General features: G+C 37.0%; 1 protein-coding gene across 7 annotated transcripts in view; it reads right to left on the bottom strand.

The window, feature by feature from the left end:
• Positions 1–25,491, bottom strand: part of NRF1 (nuclear respiratory factor 1) — a 131,359-nt gene that overhangs the window by 70,856 nt on the left and 35,012 nt on the right. For all 7 annotated transcript variants that reach the window (XM_031023653.2, XM_031023651.2, XM_031023648.2 and 4 more), the window contains exons 3-4: positions 17,233–17,347; positions 13,994–14,120 (exon numbers count right to left, since the gene is read on the bottom strand). In XM_031023653.2, the coding sequence (XP_030879513.1) occupies positions 13,994–14,120; positions 17,233–17,347 (242 nt within the window). The remainder of the gene's footprint in view (positions 1–13,993; positions 14,121–17,232; positions 17,348–25,491) is intronic.

Consider the following 25,491-nt stretch of genomic DNA (forward strand, 5'->3'; position numbering starts at 1 on the left):
TATCATTACTTAACAGGTGTTATGAAACAGTTCACATATATCAGACACGTGCAGATGTTATAATAACAAACATTCTCGTAATTGCCAGAGGTGGAGTGTTTAGGGTGTTTATGAGAGCCCTTAAGAGTTCTGGGCACAGAATGTGCTTGCTCAGGATTCTGGAATTGGCTGCTACCACTGTAGTATCAATGGGCCCTTAGTCAGGTTGCAAAAACAGTCCCAGACAAGATACCATAATTCTTTTGTATAGCTGAAGCCTTTCTGGAGAAAAGAGCAGTCTTCAGAAAGGTGCCATGAAAAGATCAAAACATTTTTTCTTACCTGTGTGCTTCTCTGAGATTAAAAATACGTTGTCATCTGAGATATGTAACAAAAAGACGCCCCTGTGCAGAGATGCCCTCAGACCCATGAGCCTGAAGGACATCTGGCACTGAGCCAGGACACCTGCTGTGGCCCATAAAGCTCTGTTGGCTTTCACCCTGTTCTCTCTCCAGCCCCAAGGTCAGCCTCTTTTCTCCCCCGCCTCAGTCCAGACCTCCAATTTTCCTCTCACCCCCTGGATCCCTGGTTTTAGACCTTGAAACCTCAAAGGACTTAGATGGATTCCTTATCTCATATTTTGTATCTAACAGTGTTAGTTATTTGTTGAGTATGTAAATAAAAAAATTTTTACTTCACTATTTTTTAAAATTTTAATTCCAGTATATTTAACATACAGTGTTCTGTTAGTTTCAGGTGTACAATATAGTGATTCAACAATTCTAGACATTACTCAATGCTCATCATGATAAATACTCTCTTTAATCCCCATCACCTATTTCACTCATCCCCCATCCACCTCCCCTCTGGTGACCACCAATTTGTTCTCTATAGCTAAGAGTCTGTTTCCTGGTTTGTCTTTTTCTTTGTTCATTTGTTTTCTTTCTTAAGTTCCGCATATGAGGAAATCATATGGTATTTTTTACTTTACTATTTTTTAAAATATGCTTCCACATTTCCTGTAACTTGAAGACATTTTAAAAAACCTATATAAAAAACTGAGTGACTTAGAACAAGAAATCACAACCAACTCCAGAGTCCACTCATCTACTGGGAAAGTAGAATTAAAGACTGAAGCATGATTTTAAAGAAGCCAGTGACAACCCCAGAGCTACCTCTCGCCTCTGTGCCTGTGACTAATTTCTGCACCTGCAGAACTCGTTAGTCATAGCCAGTGTATCCCCATCTAAATGCTACGGATTATTGACTCCGAGGAAAGAGCTCCACCTCCAGAAACTCCTGAAATTCTTTTGGAAAAGGATGGAAATTCTCTCTCTGTTCCTCAACAAAATATTTCTAGGCCTATTCCTACCAAGCCTATAAAAGAGGGATATGGCAGTAAGCCAAGAGCATGCCTTCGGGACACAGCAACTTAAAAAAAAGCTACCGTTTGCCAATGCTTTTCATGCCAGCTCTCTATAAACATATATAGGGGGCTGATAATCAACTTTAATTAATTTCTACTGCTCCCCAGTGAGGTGGGTATTATCCTTATTTTACACATGAGGACATCGAGCCACATATAGGAAAAATCAATGTGGGGAAACTACTCAAAAAATCAAAGCTTAAAAACAGTTTTCACGGGCGCCTGGGTGGCTCAGTCGTTAAGCGTCTGCCTTCGGCTCAGGTCATGATCCCAGGGTCCTGGGATTGAGTCCCACATCGGGCTCCCTGCTCCACGGGAAGCCTGCTTCTCCCTCTCCCACTCCCCCTGCTTGTGTTCCTGCTCTCAATATGTCTCTCTCTGTCAAATAAATAAATAAAATCTTAAAAAAACCAAAAAAACAAAAAAACAGTTTTCACAAATGTGGAGGTTTTAGTTATATATGTCCACTCTAGTTAATACCAACCCATGGGCAAAATTGAATTAGCTTGTATAAACATTAATAATGCTGCCTTTTGGGCGCCTGGGTGGCTCAGTTGGTTAAGCCACTGCCTTTGGCTCAGGTCATGATCCTGGAGTCCCAGGATCGAGTCCCGCATCGGACTCCCTGCCCAGCAGGGAGTCTGCTTCTCCCTCTGACCCTCTCCCTTCTCATGCTCTCTCTCTCTCTCTTATTCTCTCTCTCAAATAAATAAATAAAATCTTAAAAAAAAAAAATAATGCTGCCTTTTAGGTGGGAGCCACACCTTAACTAAGAAGGATATTCAAAAGGGCCAAAACACCCAATGGAGTTCTGGAGGTCTTTTAACTTGTTTTTTTGTTGTTGTTGTTGTTGTTTGTTTTGTTTTAAAAAGCTGAGGCTTAAGAAGACATAGGTTTTAAACTGCAGAGAGAGATGCCTGGGTGGCTCAGTCGGTTAGGCGTCTGCCTTCAGCTCAGGTCATGATCCTGGGGTCCTGGGATCGAGTCCCACATTGGGCTCCCTGCTCAGCGGGGAGCCTGCTTCTCCCTCTGCCTGCTGCTCCCCCTGCTTGTGTGCGCTCTCTCTCTCTGACAAATAAGTAAATAAAATCTTTAAAAAGCAAACAAACAAACAAACAAAAACTTCAAAGACTATTAGATCTGAGAGGCTAGATCCCAAGCAACTTAAAGAAACCTTGAGTTTCTGAATAAGGGAATCTCATTCTACATTAAAGTCAAAGGCCCTTTCTGAGAGTTCAGCTAGTTTTAGGTTACTTCACTCCATCACGTTACAAATATAGACATGGCATATGTGATCTCTGAACCTAGTAGTTCCTCCAGCCAGCCAGCCATCAACCAAATAATTATTCATTTCCTATATGCTAGCCACTGTACTAAGGAAGAGCTGGGGACAAAATGGAAATCAAATTTATCCATCACAGTGCCCCATTATTGTGCATATTTCAATCTAGTGGAGAAGACAAACACAAATATTATCATAAAAATAAAAGTATAATTACAAACTGGGACAAGCACTATAAAGAATGACACAAGCTAACTTCACAGTTCTTTACGTCTCAAGGTCTCAATTGAGATCCAATGTAGGATTAGAACTTAGAAACCAAATCTGCATTGCTCAGTGCTGACAAATGTTTAAGATGCTTTATTCATTCGCAACTAACTACTCGTGGCAGGGGCAATGTGTGGTACTGGGAGCATAATGGAGAACAAAGTAGATCCAGTCCCTCCCATCTCAGAGCTCACAATCTAGCTGGGGATAGATGTTAATCAAATAATCATACAAATAAAAGTACACCTGTAGTAAGTATGCACAGGACTGTGGAGAACTGGAAGGTAGCCCTATTTGTTCCCTTTTAGAAAAAGAGGCAAGGACTAAGAAAATGAAATTAAATTTGAATTATTGAATTAAATTTGAAACCCCATATTTAATACCCTGGACAAACCTCTGTGAGATATAATACTCTATTACCTTGAACCCAAATCTCGACAGTGGCTCTACTATTCAGAAGTTGGGGAATCTGATGGGTACTAAGGAGGGCACGTACTACTGCATGGAGCACTGGGTGTTATACGCAAACAATGAATCATGGAACACTACATCAAAAACTAATGACGTAATGCATGGTGATTAACATAACAATAAAATAAAATAAAATAAAAAGAAGTTGGGGAATCTGGAGCAAATCACTTAACCTCTCTGAGCTAGTATTCTCTTGCAAAATGAAAATAATAATATGCCTACATCTCAAGGTTACTGTCAGAATTATTGAGAATAATCTGCTATATTATACAAATGTTAATTACAACAATCCTCTGCATTTAACAATTCCATAAACATGTATAAAATGCAGATTTACTTTTAAAGTAGGACCAAACTCTATGTACGGTTCTGTAACTTGCTTTGTTCACTTAATACATCATCTCCATCTGAAAATGTTAATAGAAAGACCTATGTCATTATATTTAATGGCAGTGTAGCAGTCCTATCTCTGGATGAGCCATCATTTATCTAACTAATCCCATATCTTTGAACATTTAGGTTATTCTCAATTTTTAAAAGATACTATAAAGGGTACAGTGACTGATACACTTGTACATACATCTTTGCTCATTTAATAAATTATTTCCTTAGGATAAAATTTCAAAAGGAAGCTGGGTTAAAAAGTGTACATTTGGGGCACATTTTATATAGTTGCCAATCTGCCCTCTAAAAAATTACACCAATTTAAACTGCCTGTTTGATATGCCAATACTGCAAGTCGTACATCTTTTTCATGTTTGCCAACCCAAACCGTGTAAAGTGGCTTTGTTTTAATTCCTATTTTTTGAAAATTTTGTTTGACAGTTGTACTTCCTCCTTCTATTTATGTCTTCTCTTTTGTCTTTGGGTGTTTAAAAATATGAATTTAAATGAAAAAACTCAAAAATACAGAAAGATGTAAAGAACAGTAAAATAAATGCTTCTACCCTCACCACCCAGATTCAATAATTGTCAACATTTTGGCATAATTATCTGCCATCTGTACACACACACACAATATTTTTTGGGCTAACCACTTAAAGTATATTTTATTTTATTATTATTTTTAAAGATTTCACTTATTTGAGAGAGAGAGAGAGTGTGCGTGAGCTGCGGGGCGGGTGGGGGGAGTGCAGAGGGAGAGGGAGACGCAGACTCCCCTCTGAGCAGGGAGCCTGACCCCAGGCTTGATCCCAGGACCCTGAGATTGTAGGTAGATGCTTAACTGACTGAGCCATCCAGGCATTCCCACTTAAAGTATATTTTAGACACTGCAACACTTGTAAATACTTCAGCATGCATCTTGGAAAAATAAGGGCATTCTCATACATAACTACAGTACAACGATCACATCCTACAAAAATATCAGAATTCCTTAATATCATCTAATATTTAATCCATATTCAAACATATCTTTGGGTCTTTGTTATTCATCTGTTCTTATTTTTATTGATTTTTGAGAGCCCTATATATTAAGAATATTAATCATTAGTTTGCTACTTACTGTGTGATCTTGAACAAAATACTTAAGCTCTCAACCCTCAAATTTCTACATCTGTAAAGCACAAATAATAACATATATATCATAGGGTTATTGTGATGATTAAGTAAAAATTATAAATATAAAGTGCTTAGCAGAAAATAGGTACATTAAAAATACTCAATAAATTGTAATTGCTGTTATTAATTTGAAAACATTTTCCCCATTTGTTGTGAGCCATTTAATTTTGTTTACAGTGCCTTGCTATACACCTCAATTGTGGACAAGAAGGTAATATGGGCAAAACACAGTATGGAAAAATAAATAGAACCCTGAAAAGTAGAAAAAAAAATTCAACATTAACTATTAAAAGGCCTAGTAATGTATCCAATCCCCTTTCAACAAACTCTTAAATAACAATCTTGAATCTGAAATCCATATTTCAAAGATGAATAGCCCTATTGAATTTTAATTTTTCTAGAGTTTCTCAGCAGCCTCCAGCTAGAAAAGCAAAAAGGAAGATTGATGACAGCTTCAGGCAGGAGAACAAAATGCAAGTATCAGTTTTAAAATTATTAAATGAGTGCTTGCTTCGGCAGCACATATACTAAAATTATTAAATGAGATTATACGAAGTGCTTATAACTATACCTAGAACACAGTAAGCACTCAATAAATGTCAGACATCTAAATCATCTCCTTAACTGTTATTAACAAGAGATTATGGGCAATACATTGCATACTGATTATGATAAACAATGGGTTCTAATTACTTAATACCACTCTGAATACCATTACTGATATATTAAGATTAGATTCTGTATCTTGAAGGTTAACAGAAGTCACCCAAAATAATCAGAGCAGTGTCCCCTTTGAGGGATATACTTAATCAGTTTTGTTTATTGTTCTACTGAGGTTTAGATATATTTTAGTTATTTTATTTTCTTACTAAATTTTCCACTTAGTTGAGGTTCTTAATTTGTAAGAACAGAATTAATATACAGCATTTTCTTACAAGTTTCAATCTTTCCTTATCTGCAACTATGACTCATCTAATTTCTAAGATTATATATTTGCTTTCTTCTCCCTTTTCCTCAACTAGCATGCTAGAAGTTTTTCTTTTTCATTGGACTTTTCATAGGATCATTTCTTGAACGTAACAATTCTTTTTCTGCTCACAAATTCATTTTTTCCCCATGTTTACTTAGTCTCTTTTTTCTTAGACTCATCTTATTATTCCCTTTCCAGCTTCTTGAATTAGAGGTTTCTTTTCCATCTTTCTTGTATATAAAAAAAATTAAGGCAATGAATAGTCTTTTGAGTACCAGTTCAAATTGAAACTTTTAAGTTTTGCTTTTGTATTTTCTAAATAGTTTGCAAATTAAGAAGTATTTTTAAATTTCTATGAGGCTGAATACTTTTTCCTGTCTATCTTTTGATATTAAGTTCAAAATGTTCTGTATCATGGTCAAAAATATGGCCTGTATAATTCCACTATTGGGTATTTACTCAAAGAAAATGAAAACACTAATTCAAAAAGATATATGCACCCTTTAAGTTTATTGCAGCATTATTTACAATAGCCAAAATATGGAAGCAATTGTCCATCATAGGTGGATGGATAAAGAAGAGGTGGTGTGTGTGTATATGTACATATACATACATATATAATGGAATATTATAATACTGGAATATTGGAATATATAATGGAATATTACTAAGCCATAAAAAAGAATGAAATCTTGCCTTTTGCAACAACATTGATGTATGTAAAGGGTAAAATGAAATAAGTCAGTCAGAGAAAGACAAATACCATATGGTTTCACTCCTTGTGGAATTTAAGAAACAAAACAAATGGACAAAGGAAAAAACAGACAAAAAAACTAGACTCTTTAATACAGAGAACAAACTGCTGGCTATCAGAAGCATGGGGCGGGGGGTGACTGAAATAGATAAATGGGATTAAGAGTACACTTAATCTTGATGAGCACTGAGAAATGTATAGAATTGTTGAATCACTGAATTATATACCTGAAACTAATTATAACACTGCATGTTAATTATGTTTCAATTTTTAAAAAGAGAGATTTGTAGTTCTAGCTGAAAAACAAAATTAAAGTAGTTCCTTGAAAAAAAACAAAACCATATGGCCTGTATAATCTCTGCATTTTACAATTTATTAAGATTTTCTTTGGGGCCTAATAATAATATTTGGTCAAGTCTTATAATTCATTCATGTAATTTTTCAAATATGGCATATTCTCCCCTTATACAGTATCAATGCTAGCATATATCTTTTATATTAACCTTATTCTTTTATTCAGATCCCTATATTCTTATTTTGTTTTCTTCTTTAATCTGACAAAGATATTAAAGCCTCCCGCCATTGTCATTTGTTTTTTCTTATATTTGTAATTTTTTGATCTACACACTTTGCTTTAATGTCACTTGAGGCATAAAAGGTTCATTATAAATTTATACTACTTATCAATACCAAATTACGTCTGGTTCTCAGTTAATACTCATTTGTCTTGAGAATTTGGCTTTGTCTGATATTAATGCTGGGATCCATGATTTATTTTTTGTAGGTATTTGTCTGACATACCTTTGCCTATTATTTTACTTTTAAGATTTTTAACAGCTTTATTGAGATTATAATTCACATACCCTACATATTAGTTTCCTATGGCTGCCACAAGTACCATTAACTTGGTGGCTTAAACCAACAGAAATTCTCTTAGTTTCACTGGGCTAAAGTCAAGGTTATTGGCAAGGCTGGTCCTTCTGGAGGCTCTAGGGGAGAGTTCATTTCCTTGCCTTGTCTAGTTGCTTCTAGCCTATATTCTTTGGCTCCTGACCCTTTCCCTGCATCCAGCCTTTTACTCCTACCAACACATCTTCTACTTCTTTATCAATCTCCCTTTGTCTCCCTTTGATAAAGACAATGTAGTTAGATGTAGGGCGTACCTGGATAATCCAGGGTAATCTCCCCATCTCAAGATTGTTAACCTAATCACTGCAAAGTCCTTTTTGCCATACAAGGTAACACACAAAGGTTCCAGGGATTCAGACCTGGATATCTTGGGGTCATTATTCAGCATATCAGACCATACAATTCACCACTTAAAGTGTACAATTAAAAAAAATAAAGTGTACAATTCAACCTTTTTAAGTATATATGTAGGGTTGTGCAAGCATCATCATAATCTAATTTTAGAGCATTTTTATCCCCCCTAAAATAAACCCATACTAATTGGCTGTCACTTTCCATTCCTCCTTCCCACCTCTCCAACCTGGCAATGACTAATCTACTCCATAGGTTTGCCTGTTCTGGACATTGCATATACATGGAATCATACATGTGGTCTTTTGTGATTGGGCTCTTTCACCTAGCACAATGTTTTCAAGGTTTATCCATGCTATAGTTTGTTTTTTTTTTAAGATTTTATTTATTTATTTGAGAGAACGAGAGAATGGGCAGTGGAGAGGGGCAGAGGCGGAGAGAGAGAGAGAGACAGAGATACTCCCTGTTGAGGAGGGAGCTGGATGCGGGACTCGATCCCAGGACCTGGAGATCATGACCTGAGCTGAGGTCAAATGCTTAACCCACTGAGCCACCCAGGAGCCCCGCATGCTGTAGTTTTTTAAAATCAGTATTTCATTCCCTCTTACTGCTGAATAATACTCCATTGTATGGATAATAACATATTTTATTTATCCATTCATCAGTTGATGAACATTTGGGTTGTTTCCACTTTGTGGCTATTACGAATAATGCTGCTAAGAACATCGTGTTTAAGGTTTATCTATAAGTTTTGCTGCTATGGACATTGTGTGTATAAGTTTTGTTTTCAGTTCTTTTGAGTAAACCTAGGAGTAGAATTGCTGGGTCATGTGGTGACTCTAAGATTTTAAGAAATTGCCAAACTGTTTTTTTTTTTTAAGATTTTATTTATTTTTTTGACAGAGAGATAGAGAGAGAGCACAAGTAGGCAGAGAGGCAGGCGGAGGGAGAGGAAGAAGCAGGCTCCCTGCCGATCAGGGAGCCCGACGCGGGACTCGATCCCAGAACCCTGCAATCACTACCTGAGCCAAAGGCAGCCACTTAATCGACTGAGCCATCCAGGCGCCCCGTCTTAACTGTTTTCTGAAGCAACTGCATCATTTCACCCAGTAGCAATGTATGGAAGGTTCCAATTTCTACATATTCTCAACAACACTTATTGTTGTCCACCTCTCTGATTATAATCATCCTAGTAAGTACGAAGTGGTCTCATTCTGGTTTTGATTTTCATTTCCATAATAATTAATGACTATCATCAGTGCTCATGTGCTTGCTGACCATTTCTCTGTCTTCTTTGGAGAAATATCTATTCAGATTCTTTGCCATTTTTTAAAAACTTGGAAGTATAGTTGAACACAACTTACATTAGTTTCAGGTATTACAACATAGTGATTTGATAACTCTATACAGTACGCTACGCTCACAAGTATAGCTATTGTCACCATACAATGCTATTATGATACCATTGAGTATATTCCCTATGCTGTACCTTTCATCCCCATGACTTATTCATTCCATAACTGGAAGCCTGTACCGCCCACTCCCCTTCACCCATTTGCCGATCCCCTACCACCCTGCTCTGGCAATCTCCAATTCGTTCTCTGTATCTTAAGAGTCTGTTTCTGCTTTGTTTTGTTTTGTTTTTTAGATTTCACATATAAGTGAAATCATATGATACTTGTCTTTGTCTGACTTACGTCACTTGGCGTAATACCCTCTAGGGTCCACGTATGTTGTCACAAATGGCAAGATTTCATTTTTTTTATGGCTGAGTAATATTCCACTGTGTATGTATATATATATATATATACACACACTACTGCTTCTTTATCCATCCCTCTGTGGATGGACACTTGGGTTACTTCCATATCTTGGCAACTGTAAATAATGCTGCAGTAAACATAGGGGTACATGTATCTTTTTGAAATTAGTGTTTTCATGTTCTTCTATAAATAGCCAGTAGTGGAATTACTGGATTGTACGGTATTTCTATTTTTAATTTTTTGAGCAACAACCTCCATACTGTTTTCCATACTGGCTGCACTTCTATCAACAGTACACAAGTGTTCTGTTTTCTCCACATTACCACCAAAACTAGGTATTTCTTTTTCTTTTTTAAGGTTTTATTTATTTTGGAGAGAGAGAGAGTGCGCATACGAGTAGGGGGAGGTATGGTGGGGGAAAGAATCTCAAGCAGACTCCACACTGAACACAGAGCCCGAAGTGGGGCTTGATTTCACGACCCTGAGATCATGTATGACCTGAGCCAAAACCAAGAGTCGGATGTTTAACCAACTGAGCCACCCAGGTGCCCCTCTTGTCCTTTTGATACTAGGCATTCTGACAGGTGTGAGGTGGTATCTCAGTGTGGTTTTGATTTGATGATTTGATGATGAGTGAGGTTGAGCATCTTCTCATAGGTCTGTTGGCCATCTGTAGGTTTTTGGGAAAATGTCTATTCAGGTCCTCTGCCCATTTTTTAATTGGATTGTTTGGGTTTTTTTGGTGTTGAGCTGTGTAACTTCTTTATATATTTTGGATATTAACCCCTTGACAGGTGTATCATTTACAAATATCTTCTCACATTCAGTAGATTGCCTTTTCGTTACCTTGGTGGCTTCCTTTGCTGTGCAAAAAGCTTTTTATGTTGGTGTAGTCCTAATAATTTATTTTTGTTTTTTTTTCCTTGCCTGAGGAGACACATCCATAAATATCTTGCTGAGGCCAAGGTACAAGAGATCACTGCCTAGGGGCGCCTGGGTGGCTCAGTTGGTTAAGCGACTGCCTTCGGCTCAGGTCATGATCCTGGAGTCCCGGGATCGAGTCCCGCATCAGGCTCCCTGCTCGGCAGGGAGTCTGCTTCTCCCTCTGACCCTCCCCCCTCTCATGTGCTCTCTCTCATTCTCTCTCTCTCAAATAAATAAATAAAATCTTTAAAAAAAAAAAAAGAGATCACTGCCTATGTTTTCTTCTAAGAGTTTTATGGTTTCAGGTCTCACATTTAGGTCTTTAATCCATTTTGAATTTATTTTTGTGTATGGTGTAAGAAAGTGGTCCAGTTTTCCTAACACCATTTTTTGGGGAAGAGACTATCTTTCCCCCATTATATATTCTTGCCTCCATGGTCATTGATTAATTGACCATATAATGGTGAGTTTATTTTGGGCTTTCTATTATGTTCTATTGATCTATGTGCCTATTTTTGTGCTAGTACTATACCGTTTTCATTATTAAAACCATGTAAATCTGGGATTGTGATACCTCCCGCTGTATTCTTCTTTCTCAAGACCGCTTTGGCTATTTGAGGTCTTTTATGGTTCCATACAAATCTTAGGATTATTTGTTCTGCTTCTATGAAAATGCTATTGGTATTTCAACTGGGATTGCATTGAATCTGTTGTAGATTGCTTTGGGTAGTATGGACATTTTAATGATATTAATTCTTCCAATCCATGAGCATAAAATATCTTTCCATTTGTGTTGTCATCAACTTCTTCCATCGTTGTTGTATATTTTTTTTCAGAGTACAGTCTTTCACCACCTTGGTTAAGTTTATTCCTAAGTATTTTATTCTTTTTGGTGCAATTGTAAATGGAACTGTTTTCTTAATTTCTCTTTCTGCTACTTCATTATTTTTTTTCTTCAAATTTTTATTTAAATTCTAATTAGTTAACATACAGTGCAATATTGGTTTCAGGAGCAGAATTTACTTCATTATTAATGTATAAAAATGCAACAGATTTCTGTATATTAATTTTGTATCCTGCAACTTTACTGAATTCATTTATCAGTTCGAACAGATTTTTGGCAGAGTCTTCAGGGTGTTCTAAGTATAGTAGTACGTCATCTGCAAATAGTGACAGATTCTTTGCCATTTTAAAACTGGGTTTGGGGTGCCTGGGTGGCTCAGACAGTTAAGTGTCCAACTCTTGATTTCAGTTTGGGTTGTGATCTCAGGGTGGTGAGATTGAGCCCTGCATGGGACTCCACTCTAGGTGTGGAGCCCGCTTGAGATTCTCTATCTCCCTCTGCACCCCCACCCCCGCCCTGGCTGCTGCGCATGTGCACTCTAAATAAATAAATAAAATTGGGTTGTCTTTTTATTGTTCAGTTCTAAGAGTTCTTTATATGGATTCAAGTTATTTGTCAGATGTATGATTTACAAATATTGTCTCCCATTCTGTGAACTGCCTTTTCACTTCTTAATGGTATCATTTGCAGCTACTTTGAATATTTGTGAGTCACTGTATGTCACATAAATTAAATACAGTTGGGTTTTGGTTTGGATTATTGTTGTTCCACTCTAAAAGAAAATCTTTGTCGTTCTCAAAGGAGTTAATCCATTTATATTTATGATTTAGAACAGAATTAATTGGTTTCACTTTATTACTTTGTTCTATAGTTTGTGTTTTCTTTTTTAAATCTTTTATATAGACTTGTTTTTTTTCCTCTTTAATGTTTTGGAAGGCATATTCTGCTTCTAATTCTACTGGTATTTATTCTTCAGTCTGTATTTATCAAATGTCAGTCAATGAAAAAATATATACTGCTTTTTTTTCTGTCTAGTTTATCATATGACTGTTTGTTTCTTTTTATAATGTATGGAAGACTCCAGGAGTTTCCCAAACTTTCTTTTTGTTTTTTTTTAAAGATTTTGTTTTAAGTAATCTCTATACCCAACATGGGGCTCGAACTTACAACTCTGAGATCAAGAGTCTCATGCTCCACTGGCTGAGCCAGCCAGGCACCCCTCTTTTCAGTGGTAATTTTCAGAGGTATTTTTCTGAGTCTTCTGGATGAGTCTTTTTCACAGATCATATTACTATTAGTAGTAGTAAACTTATTTTAAATTTTCGATACTGAAAAAAAGAAGACATGCCCAGATTTCATGTTGGTGAACATCATGACACTAAGGACAGCTTGTCAGGCATCATTTTGAACTAAAAATCTTCTACCATATTCTTCTAAGGAAAGGTCCTAATATGCACCCTAATTCTAGGGTCTCAGGAATTTTTGGCAAAACTCAAAACAAAACTCAAAAATGTTGAAAAAGAACTACAACATTTGTATGTGAAAAAAAAAACCCACAATAAAACAAACAAAATTTCAATTGCTTACTAATCAGTTCTAAACTCCTGAAATGTCTACATTCGATATGGGAGAAATCCAATAAATGTCCCTTTAGCTAATAAACGTCATCCTAATAAAAACAAAATGCAATCTAAATCTGGACAGACCATTATTCTACTAACGATTCAAAGTTATTTCTGCCAAAGAAAGAGTAGTTCACTTAGTATAAGTATACAAAGGTAAAATACTATCTTTATAAACTTAGCTACAGATAGGCAATCAAAATATTCAACTATATTTCAAAATTGAAGCAGAGTGTCAAATAAATTCTTCAAAGAAATGCAAGAGATTTTAAATATGGAACTCAAATACCAACAATCAGTAAAATGCTTCCTGAGGTTTGCCTCACGAAGTTTATATCTTAGAATTACCTCACATTTTGTTTCTGACATAAATCAGTAATTTTCTTACAAAATCGTTGGGGCGCCTGGGTGGCTCAGTGGGTTAAGCGTCTGCCTTTGGCTCAGGTCATGATCCCAGGGTCCCGGGATCGAGCCCCGCATCGGGCTCCCTGCTGAGCAGGGAGTCTGCTTCTCTCTCTGCCCCTCACCCTGCTTGTATTCTCGCTCTCTCACTCTCTCTGTCTCTCTAAATAAATAAATAAATAGCTTAAAAAAAAAACAACCCAACAAAATCCTGTGGTGGTGGTTTCTTAACAAACATAACACCATCTTTCCCCCCTTGGGTAGAATATGTTGTTATAGTAAGTCAAACAGAAATACTCCTTTTTATTTTGATCTACATAAAATGGTTTGAAAACCAGTCCCACTCCCACCCCCAGATGAGGGGAGGATAGAAGTAATAGCTATTGTACTAGACAGAGGATCAAAAGAACAAACAACAACCCACAGAAAGCAAGAGTGAGTACTTGAGGACAGAGCTGAGTTTTCTTACCACATTCTCCAAAGGTGCTGCACCGAACACTTTAAAGACAGGGTTGGGTTTGGAGGGGGAGATACAGAGGACAATAGCCTGCTGTCCCACTCGAGTAGTATATTCATCTAATGTGGCTCGAAGTTTCCTGAATTGGAGAATGAAAAGAGAATAAAAACGGTTAAAGAAGAGAGAAATTACACTGACACAGAAACAAAATTTACTTTGACTCGAGACAATTTATTCTGATTAGATACGTTGTTGTACCCAAAATGTGAAAGGGGGAGTGTGAGTTTGAATATCCTGTTCAGCAGAAATATGTGCATACCTTTGTCCTAAAGACCAATGACTAGCCCACTGATACAAGGGTCGGCTACAAGTTTGCATCAGGACACAGCCACGACACAAGGCTGAACACGGAGACTATAATTCTTCCTGATCCTAGCAACACTAAAGGGGTTTTCTCTTACTGCAACTTGTAATAATGATAAAGACTACTGCTGAGACATTTTCTTGTAGACATTATCATATCATCTCCATGCTTAATGAAGGGGGCCTAAATGACCTGCTTCTAATTTCTTTGACTGATAAGTCAATGTGTATGTCTCACTGACATAGTTTTATCCAGAAATACGATTTCAAAAATGTTGTCATTTCTAGATTTTCACTGCATATAAACAATTCTTGGTCCTGTAATATTTTACAAATGAGGAAGAAGTAAAAGAGCTTTTTTAAATATATCAACACTGGATGACACAGAAACGTTGGGCTTTTCCTCTGAAATCATGGGAGATTATTTTAAAGTTCTACGTTCTATAATCCTTCTGAGAACATAGTCTACTCTTTCCAGGGACTGGTGAGTAATTAATTCAAATGAAACAAAGTGAACATACCTAGTTTTCCATCTTTTCCAAAAGTATGTACTATCACGTCTATGCCCCTTACAGCAAAGACATTTCTATATAGAACACATTCTAATTACTCCGGCCTATCCCATCATTAAAGGAAATGAGAAGAACTGCCTATCTGGTGGCATATAAACCCTTTGCTGAAAGCTTCCAATCAGTACTTTTTGGGTTTTTCCTTCAGTTTCTTATAATCTTCCTCATAAAATAAACTGTATTTTCTAGCTTTTGTCACATATCACTTGCATGGATTGGCACTCCATCTGGATTCAACATCCTAATAAATAACTAGAAATTTTGGATATAATATTTAAAACACTACAAGAACTTCTGGAATATTTTATAGACAAAATTTCTTATCCTATATGAATGCATTTTGTGCAACCATCAAATATTAAGTCCTCTGTGTACTATACCTGCGTGTTAACCTTTCTGTGCAACCTACAAACTCTTCAGAAAAAACTCGTCAGCAAAGGACCATATGCCAAACAAGAAATTTGGCAGCATTCCTTGAAGAAATGGTCTATATTCACGCTCTCCAATTCTTCTTTTCCCGTTTTCTCTTGAAGACACCCCAATCCTTTCATCCTTCCCACTCCACTGGAAATGCTCTTGCCAAGTTCAATCATGACCTCCATGTTGCTAAATCTAATGGTCAATTTGCATCTTATTCAACCTGCCAGCGGCATTTGACAGAGCTGATCACACGCCCTCCTTCTTAAAACACTCTTTGCACTTGGTTTCTAGTGTATTGCTCTCTCTCTCTTTTTTAAAGATTTTATTTACTTATTTGACAGAGAGAGACACAGCAAGAGAGGGAACACAAGCAGAGGGAGTGGGAGAGGGAGAAGCAGGCTTCCCGTGGAGCAGGGAGCCCAATGCGGGGCTTGATCCCAGGACCCTGGGATTATGACCTGAGCTGAAGGCAGATGCTTAATGACTGAGCCACCCAGGTGCCCCTCTAGTGTATTGCTCTCTTGATTTTCCTCCTGATTCACTGGTAGCTTCTTGGACTCCTTTGTTCATTCCTTTCATCTCTCCAACCTCTAAAGGGTAGAATGCTTCAGGCCTCAGTCTACACTCACTCTCTAGGTGACCTCTTCCAGTCTCACAGTCTTAGACAAGATCTAAGACTTAGACATGATCTAAGATTTAGACATTTTCAGCAAGATCTCTCCTTTGAATTCCAGACTCACGTATCAACTGCTTATTGTTTCTCCACTTAATGGTTAAGAGGTATCACAGACCTGACGTGTCCAAAACCAAATTCCTGATTCTGCCCTACCCTCACTCATTCCTATACCTGCTCCTCTCTTCCAGTAAGTGTCATCTCAACCCTTCCAGTAATCAGACCAAAAATCTTGAGGTCCCCTTCCCTGCTGTTTTGCTCTCACACCCCACATCCAATCCTTCAGTTAATCATGTTAGAGTTGACTTTTGAAATACATCCAGGATGACCACCTCTTACTACCTTTGCTGCTGAGATATTGGTTTTAAGATCCTACGATTTCTGGCCTGGATTACTACAATAACCTCCTAATTGTTCTCCCTGCTTCCATTCTGGTATATCCAAATTCTACTCTCAACACAGTAGCCTTATGGTTTCTTTGAAAACATAAATCAGAGCATATCACTGCTTTAGTCAAAAGCCTTCACTGACTTCCCATCTCACTCAGAACAAGAGTCAAAGCCCTTATACTGGATCAATGACCCCATAATGTGGCTCTCTACTACTGCTCTGACTCTATCTCCCGTCATTCTTTCCCTGGCTATTCCTCAAACATGATTATCACATTCCATGCCACTTCAGCAACTTTCCTCTTGCTCTTCTCTCTGCCTGAAAAGCTCTTCCTTTAGACATCAGTAATGCCCCTTTACTTCCTTTAGGTCTCCATTCAGAGGTTGCCTGTCAAAGAGGATTTCCCAGACCATCCCTATAAAAAAAGAGAAACTACTACATCCCCCAAACCTTTCTTTTCTTTTTTTCCTTACTCCACTTTCTTTTTTTCCATAGTACTTATCATCATTTGACACATTACATATGTGTTTATTTTCTTTTTCCCTCCACTGGATTATAAGCTCTTTCAGGGAATTTGTTTTGTTCACGGTTCTATTCCCAAGGCCTAGAACAATGTCTGGCACAGTGCAGGCACAGAAAGTTTCTCTGAATGAAATGATGTGGCATTCTACATCTGTTCATCCTTTCTAGTTTCATGTGTTTGATTTCACAGGAGTACTTTCAAGTCTAATTCTGCCATCAAGGACTCCGACAGTATCCTCGGTGCACCGAGTAACGCCTGCCCGCACCACGAAGCGCTGGAGGAGCAGCAACAGCACGGGGAAGGGAGCCCTCACCGAAGCAGGCGTGTTTGCTGCCTCTTCCGGATAGACGGATTAGACTCAAACACGTGAGGCCGTTTCCGCTTCTTTCCTGTCGCCACTGCAGCGGCAGCAGCCATTCCCACAGGACCTGAAACAATAACGCGGGGGCTGAGATCAGGCAAAGCCCGTCAGCTCTACGAGACAGAAAGCAATTAAAGGCACGAGAAAGGTGGCCTTTATTTCCTAATATGTTCTCAGTAAATATAGAATGTTCCTGATATTATCAACATAGTTCACTATTGTTCAACACAAATCATTTTCATTACCAATGAAACTTACAAGGAATCTACAAAGTGACTGACTTAAACACCTCCCCACCATACACTAGCTAAATTTTACATAATGTTGTGCTGTGTTTTGCCAGCATGCCCATACTGCGAAGGCAATATTCTCAGAGGTGCTAAATGAAATTGCAGCACTGAGAGAGGAAGAGCTTGCCAAAAGAATCACAGATTTCAAATTTCATTTCCAACCCCGTGCCCCTCTTTCCATCACCCCAAGACACTGCCAAGTTAAGGAAGAGAGATAATCACTCATGCTTGGAACTCAAATAGTAACAACACCCATAAGAGGAATAGCTGGAAGAATATTATCTTAATTGGAAATTTTTTCTTATATATCTGAGAATTGTGCCTAAAATGGAGTTGTTGACCACAAAGTTAAACCGATGAAAGCATGCTGGCAGGAAAAAGATGAAAACTCTCCCACTCTAAGGGAAAAATGTTAATAAAAGTTGGTCTGGCTTGTCCTCAAACTAATTATTAAAATAAAGGGTAGACCCTAAGGAATTACTGGAGTCTCTGATTCATGGAATCTCAACATATAAAGGACATTCCTTTTTCTTTTTAAAGCAGACGATCCACTTTTATCCTTATTTGTAAACCCTATAAAACGCTTATATGAAAATTAAGTTTAACTACTCACATTTACACTAGCACATGTTATATATGGTCTAAGGGGCTCAATTAAAATAAGCCTCCCTGAAAATCTAGACATATCTCTCTACATGTTATTTAGTAGTATAATCAGTCTGACTTAAATAAACTCCTCTAAAGAGCCCCAGATCAAGTTAAAAAATAAATTAATGCTTTTAACCTTCATTTCCATTGTAAACAGCTGCTAGATAAAAAAAAAATCCTACTGATACATTTTTTCCAGTATTTTATTTTTTAACTGTGATAAGAACACTTACTATATGAGATCTGCCATATTAATTTTTTAAGTGTACAATACAGTTAAAGATAGGCACAATGTTGACCAGATCTCTAGAACTTACTCATCTTGCATAACTGGAACTTTATACTGGAGTTGGAGAGCAACTCTCATTCCCATACCCCAGTTGCTGGCAACCACCCTTCTACCCCTGTTTCTATGAGTTTGACTAGATACCTCATGTAAAGTGGAATCATGCAGTATCTGTCCTTCTCTGTAACTGGCTTCTTTCACTTAGCATAATGCCCTCAAGTTTCACCCATGTTGTTGCATATGGCAGGATTTCCTTCCTTTTTTTTTTTAAAGGTTTTATTTATTTATTTGACAGAGAGACACACAGCGAGAGAGGGCACAAGCAGATAGAGAGGGAGAGGCAGAGGGAGAAGCAGGCTCTCCTCTGAGCAGGGCTCGATCCCAGGACCCTGGGATCATGACCTGAGCCGAAGGCAGACGCTTAACTGAGCCACCCAGGCGCCCAAGGATTTCCTTCTTTTTAAAGGCTGGATGATATTCCATTCTATACATATACCACATTTTCTTTATCCATTCATCTGTCAATGGACACTTGAGTTGCTTCCACATCTTGGCTATTGTGAATAATGAACATGGGAATGTGAATACTCTATGAGATCCTGATTTCAATTCTTTTGAATATGTACCCAGAGGTGAAATTGCTGGATCATAGGGTAGTTCTATTTTTAATTTTTTAAGGAACCTTTATACCATTTTCCATAGAGGCTGCACCATTTTATATTCCCACCAACAGCATGTAAGGGTTCCAATTTCTCCCCTGATGATTAGTAATGTGAACATCTTTTTCACGGGCTTCTTGGCCACTTGTACATCTTCTTTAGGGAGATGTCTACTTAAGTCCTTTGTCCATTTTTTAATTAGCTAATTTGTTTTTATTCTATTGATCTGTAAGAGTCCAATATCTTATTACTAAAACTTTCAAATATAGAGCAAAGTTGAAAAAATTTTTTGGTGAACATTCATATATCTACCACTCTACCATAACATTTTACCATATACATCTATCCATCTTTCTTTTTTTTTTTAATTTTTTTAAGATTTAAAAAAAATTTTTAAATAATCTCTACACCTAACATGGGGCTTGAACTCACAACCCCAAGATCAAGAGTTGCATGCCCTAGTGAGCCAGCCAGGCACCCCATCCATCTTTCTATCCATTCATCAATCCATATCATTTTTTTATTCTGATGCATGAAAACTGCAGTATGATTCCCCTAAATATTCAGCGGGAATATCATTAGCTAGAGTACAATACTTCTTTTTTTTTTTTTAAAGATTTTATTTATTTATTTGAGAGAGAGAGAATGAGAGACAGAGAGCATGAGAGGGAGGAGGGTCAGAGGGAGAAGCAGACCCCTTGCCGAGCAGGGAGCCCGATGCGGGACTCGATCCCGGGACTCCAGGATCATGACCTGAGCCGAAGGCAGTCGCTTAACCAACTGAGCCACCCAGGTGCCCCTAGAGTTCAATACTTCTTTACAATTTTTTCTTTTGAGGTAAAATGTACATATAAAGCAATGTACATTTTTTTTTTTTAAAGATTTTATTTACTTATTTGACAGAGAGAGAGACAGCGAGAGCAGGAACACAAGCAGGGGGAGTGGGAGAGGGAGAAGCAGGCTTCCCGCTGAGCAGGGAGCCCGATGTGGGACTCGATCCTAGGACCCTGGGATCATGACCTGAGCCGAAGGCAGACGCTTAACGACTGAGCCACCCAGGCGCCCCGCAATGTACAAATATTAAGTGTACATTCAATTTTGTGTAAGTGTACCATAAATTTTGAAAATGTACTTATGATAACCAATCTACCAAGATATTTAATAATACCACCACTACAGAAAGTTCTCTCATGTCTCCTTCCAGTCAGTTCCCACCCAATCTCTCAAAAGGACCCACAATTCTGATTTTCTTCACCCTATTTTAGCCCTATCTATTCTAGAACTTGAAATAAATGGAATCATACAGTATATATTCTTTTGTGTAAGGTTTCTTTCACTTAAAATAATGTTTTTGAGATTTATCCACACTGTTCTATGTGTTAGTAGTTTTTTCCTTTTTATTGATGAGTAATATTCCAGAATATAAATGAATCACAGTTCATCCGTTATCCTATTCATAGACATTTGGGTAATTTCCAGTTTTAGGCTATTATGAATAAAGGTGCTTAATTAATTTATAAATTCAATACAATTCAAATAAAAGTCCCAGTATGGGTTTTTCTGGAACTTGATAAGCTGATCCTAAAACTTAAATGGAAGTGCAAAAGGCCAAAAATAGCTAGAATAATTGTGAAGAATTTTAAGAATTTAAAAAGGTGCACTCGGGGTGCCTGGGTGGCTCAGATGGTTAAGCGTCTGCCTTCGGCTCAGGTCATGATCCCAGGGTCCTGGGATCGAGTCCTGCATCGGGCTCCCTGCTAGGTGGGGAGCCTGCTTCTCTCCCTCTGCCTCTCTCTCTCTCTCTCTGACTTTCATGAATAAATAAATAAAAAAAAAATTAAAAAAAATAAAATAAAAAGGTGCACTCATCCTACCAAATATCAGTAGTTACTATAAAGCTACAGTCATTAAGACAGTACGGAACTGGCTGAAGGATAGACAAACAAGCCAATGCAACTGAATTAAGAGTTCACAAACACCTTCCTGTGTCAGAAGACAGAGGTGGGAAAAGGATGAACTATTAAAAATATGGTACTGGGACAAATGGTTGTATGGAAAAATAATGAAACTAGATCCCTATATCATATACACAAAAATATTATCCAGGTGAATTAAAGAGCTAAATTAAAACAACAACAAATAACTTTGTAACTTCTGCAGTAAACTGCTATAGAGTACTTATGAACTCAGGGGTAAGAATTCCTTAAATAAGACTCCAAAAGGATAAACAGTAAGGTAAAAGACTGATAAATTTCACAATAATATAAACTAAAACCTATATGGACAAAAGAAATAATAAAAAATTGAGGGAAGGAGTGGTCAACAAATTGGGAGAAGATACTAAATGCAATGTATATTATCAAGAAAAGAACAGTATTAAAAAATATATCAATAACTCTTACAATAAGAAAAAACAACAGGGACGCCTGGGTGGCTCAGTCGGTTAAGCGTCTGCCTTCGGCTCAGGTCATGATCCCAGGGTCCTGGGATCGAGTCCCGCATCGGGCTCCCTGCTCCACGGGGAGCCTGCTTCTCCCTCTGCCTCTGCCTCTCTCTCTCTCTCTCTCATGAATAAATAAATTAAAAAAAAAAAAAGAAAAAACAACAAACCAACCCAATTGGACAAAAGCATAAAGAGGAAATATGCAAAAGAAGAAAAGCAACAGTCAATAAAAAGTCATTTCAATAGTCTGAAATGGCACTCTATCTTGTCTTCCTGCACTGGCTAAAATCTCTAGCTCAGAGATGAGCAAATTAAAAAGACAACGAGATACTATTTCATCAGACTGGCAAAAACAAAAAATGATTGACAATTCCAAATATGGTGAGGACTGGAAGCAACAGGCACTCCAGCATGCTGTGGGGGGATGTAAATTGATATACTGATTTGGAAAGACATTTGGAATATTTAGTAAAGTTGAAAACGTGCCCATCTTTGCCCTCTCATTATCCTCCTGGATATACCCTTCAGCAGTGTTTTCAAACCGCAGGTTTCTGTTCTTTGGTGGTTCATGAGTAGCTTTTGTTTTTTAATAAAATGGAATAAAGTGAAAGACACTAGAACATATCAGTGGGTGTGTCATGGCAGAAGGGTAAGTATTACTCCATGAGAAATTGTTATTCCAGTTATATGTGCATTCATTTATCTCAGATCACAATGTAAAATGTATCACTATGGGAAATGTCAAGAGTCTGAAAACTGCCAAAAGAAACTCCCACAATTTGCACAAGAAAAGATAAAATAATTTTCATTTGCAGTTATTGTAATAGCAAAAACTTATAAATAGCCTAAGTGTTATACTAATATATGTCATTTTCAGATAATGAATGGAATACCAAATAACACTTAAAATAAAAACATACTGCCACATTATCAACATGAATCAATCTCAAAAAAATAATACTGAATGAGATAAACAATGTTACAGAGAGATAGGGTTAGAGTGTTATCATTTTTATAAAATTTAAAATATGCCAAACAATGCTAAGTATTGTTTATTGATACATACATATACAGCAGAAATAAAAGAAGTGCATGAGAATGATAAAGATCAAATTTAGAATAGTGATTACCTCAGTGGAGGCAGGGAAGAGAATAGGATTAGAAAAGCAGCAATCTCCTTCCCTTCCCTCTCCATTCACCTTATTTCCTCCAGAGTATTCAGTGCTTTTTGAAATTATTTTACTTTATTATTTGTACCCTTCTCCCCACCACTGGTCTGTAAGCTACATTAGGAGCAAGCTCTTTCCTGTCTTGTTCGTAGTATTTATATACAGTGATATAGAACATACAGTAATTCCTCAATAATTGTTGAATGATTAAATGGTAAATCATTTCTACCAGCTGGGCCTCAGTTTCCATATCTGCCACGTGAAAATGTTAGATTAAAGTCCTTTCCTAATTTTAACACTATGACAGTGCAGTACAGTAATACAGCAAAACTATGTCTCAAAAGCATCTTCCTTCCTAGGAAAGTGGTTGACCTGCATTCATTATGTTAGGATGCCCTCTTCTGGGAAGTATAAATATTTCAAAAATATGTTTTACAAACATCTCAAATGTGTTCTGCCACTGAGCCTTATTTTAAATTCACAATTCCAGAAGTACACAGTGGATTATAACTGAGAGTAATAAGGTTGTTTTTCATCACATTTGTCTTCTTTTCCTTAAATACAGCACATACTAAAAAAAGATGAAGTATTTTGGCCATTCTTGATAACTGATTTACTGTCCAACTTTCCCTAAATATCTTCTAAGATCAATGTTCCTTATACAATATTAAACCCATCCAGGCATGGTTTACATGGAGTCTTCCCCCATAGTGCTAAGTATACAATGTAAATAGCAAAGGGAATGGTACAAAATACAGCCCAGCTATAAGTCATTTAGTGGCCCAGAAAATCTCAAACCTTAAATTGGATTAAGATAATCCAGGATTGCTAGTGTCCTCAGGCATCTGGCAGAAGCAAACAAAAATCCTCTCTAGAGGACAATAATACTATTCTAGACCCCAAATTATTTCTAAAAATAAATTTCCAAACACACCATCCAGCATTCATTTAAATATAACCAATACATGAAGAGAAAAACCAACATAAACAAGAAAGAGCACTAACAACATATAACAGAAAAAGACCCATAGGCACTTCAGAGAGTAGAATTACCAAATGTATTGTAAAATCATGATGCTTACTTCACTCCCAGAGATTTAAAAAACTTTTTTTTTCTATTACAATTGGAAACTATAATAGTACAAATTTGGGAGGGAAAAAACATACTAGAAATTCTAAAACAAAAAAAATGAAACTATTAACTATTACTAAAATTAGTACCTCAGTAGACAGATTTAAATCACCTCAGACACAGTTGGTGAGAAAAATTAATAAACTGGAAGACAGTTTGAAGAAACTACATAGAGTGAAGCATAAAGAGACAAAATGATGATAACACAGAATAGAGAGTAAGAGACATAAAGGATTCAATGAGGAAAACTAACATATTTAATTGGAGTCACAGAAGGAAAAGATGGAATGGAGCAGAAGCAAAACTGAAGCAAAATCTAGTGACTAAGGGGCACCTGGGTGGCTCAGTGGGTCAAGCATCTGCCTTCAGCTCAGGTCATGATCCCAGGGTCCTGGAATTGAGCCCCACATCAGGCTCCCTGATCTGCAGGGAGTCTGCTTCTCCTTCTCCCTCTGCCCCTCCCCCTTCTTGTGCATGCTCTCGCTCTCTCAAATAAAAAATAAATAAAATCTTAAAAAAAAAATCTAGTGACTAAGATTTTCCAGAATTGATGAAAGACATCAATCCACAGATTCAAGACGTTCAAAGAATCCTAAACAGAATAAATAGAAGTCCAAAGCCAGATGTATCACAAAAACTGAAGACAGAAAAACAAACAAAAAACTTAAGACAGAGAAAATCTTAATAACAGTTGGAGGAGGGACCTATGTGGGAGATAACCTTCAAAGGAGCAAATGTTAGAATGAAACAGCTGAATTCTGAAAAGCAAGGACAGAAACTAGTGGGAACGGTATCTTTGATACGAGGGGAAAAAAATAAGTGCCAATCTAAAATTCTATACCCAGTGAGAACATCCTTTGAGATTGAAAGTTAAATAAAAACATTCTCAGACAATGAAAAACTGAGAGACTTCCATGCTGAAGGAAATATTAAATGTTATCTTTACACAGAAGAAAAATTCTCAGAAGGCAAGCTGGATATAAAGGAAAAAATGAACATTAAGTATAAAACAAAAATAATGTCTTGTATGGCTTAAAATATACAAAGAATTAATACACAGAATAACAATAGCATATAGGCCAGAAGCAGGGGAATAAAATTCAAGTGTTCTAAGAAACTTGCATTATCCCTTAAAAGGACAAAAGTACCAATTACAGAAGACTTTGAAATAAGTTAAGGATGTATTATAATTTCTAGGGGGTACCACTAATAGTAAAAGTGTGTATAACTTCCAAACAAACAAGAAAAAAAATTAAAAACTTTTCAGTCCCTCTGAAACACAAAGGAAAAGTAAACACAGAGTAAGTGGGATGAAGAGAAAGCAAGCATATTGTAAACATGATAAATTTAAACCTAAATATACCAGTGGTTACATTTACTGTAAATGGACTAAATGTTTTAGTAAGAAGTCAAAAGACTGTTAGAATGGATGAAAAAAACAAAACCAAAGTCATATCATTAATAGTATGCCATTCTAGATCTTAAGTCTCAGTAGAATACAGGCATAAGCTGTAAATGCAAGGCTTAAAAAATCAGGAAAATGTGATATATGTGAGGATGCCTGCATCCTAGGCCCTTGCAGAT

The sequence above is a fragment of the Leptonychotes weddellii genome, chromosome 12, assembly GCF_054177405.1.
Source record: "Leptonychotes weddellii isolate Sample4059 chromosome 12, ASM5417740v2, whole genome shotgun sequence".
Lineage (NCBI taxonomy): Eukaryota > Metazoa > Chordata > Mammalia > Carnivora > Phocidae > Leptonychotes > Leptonychotes weddellii.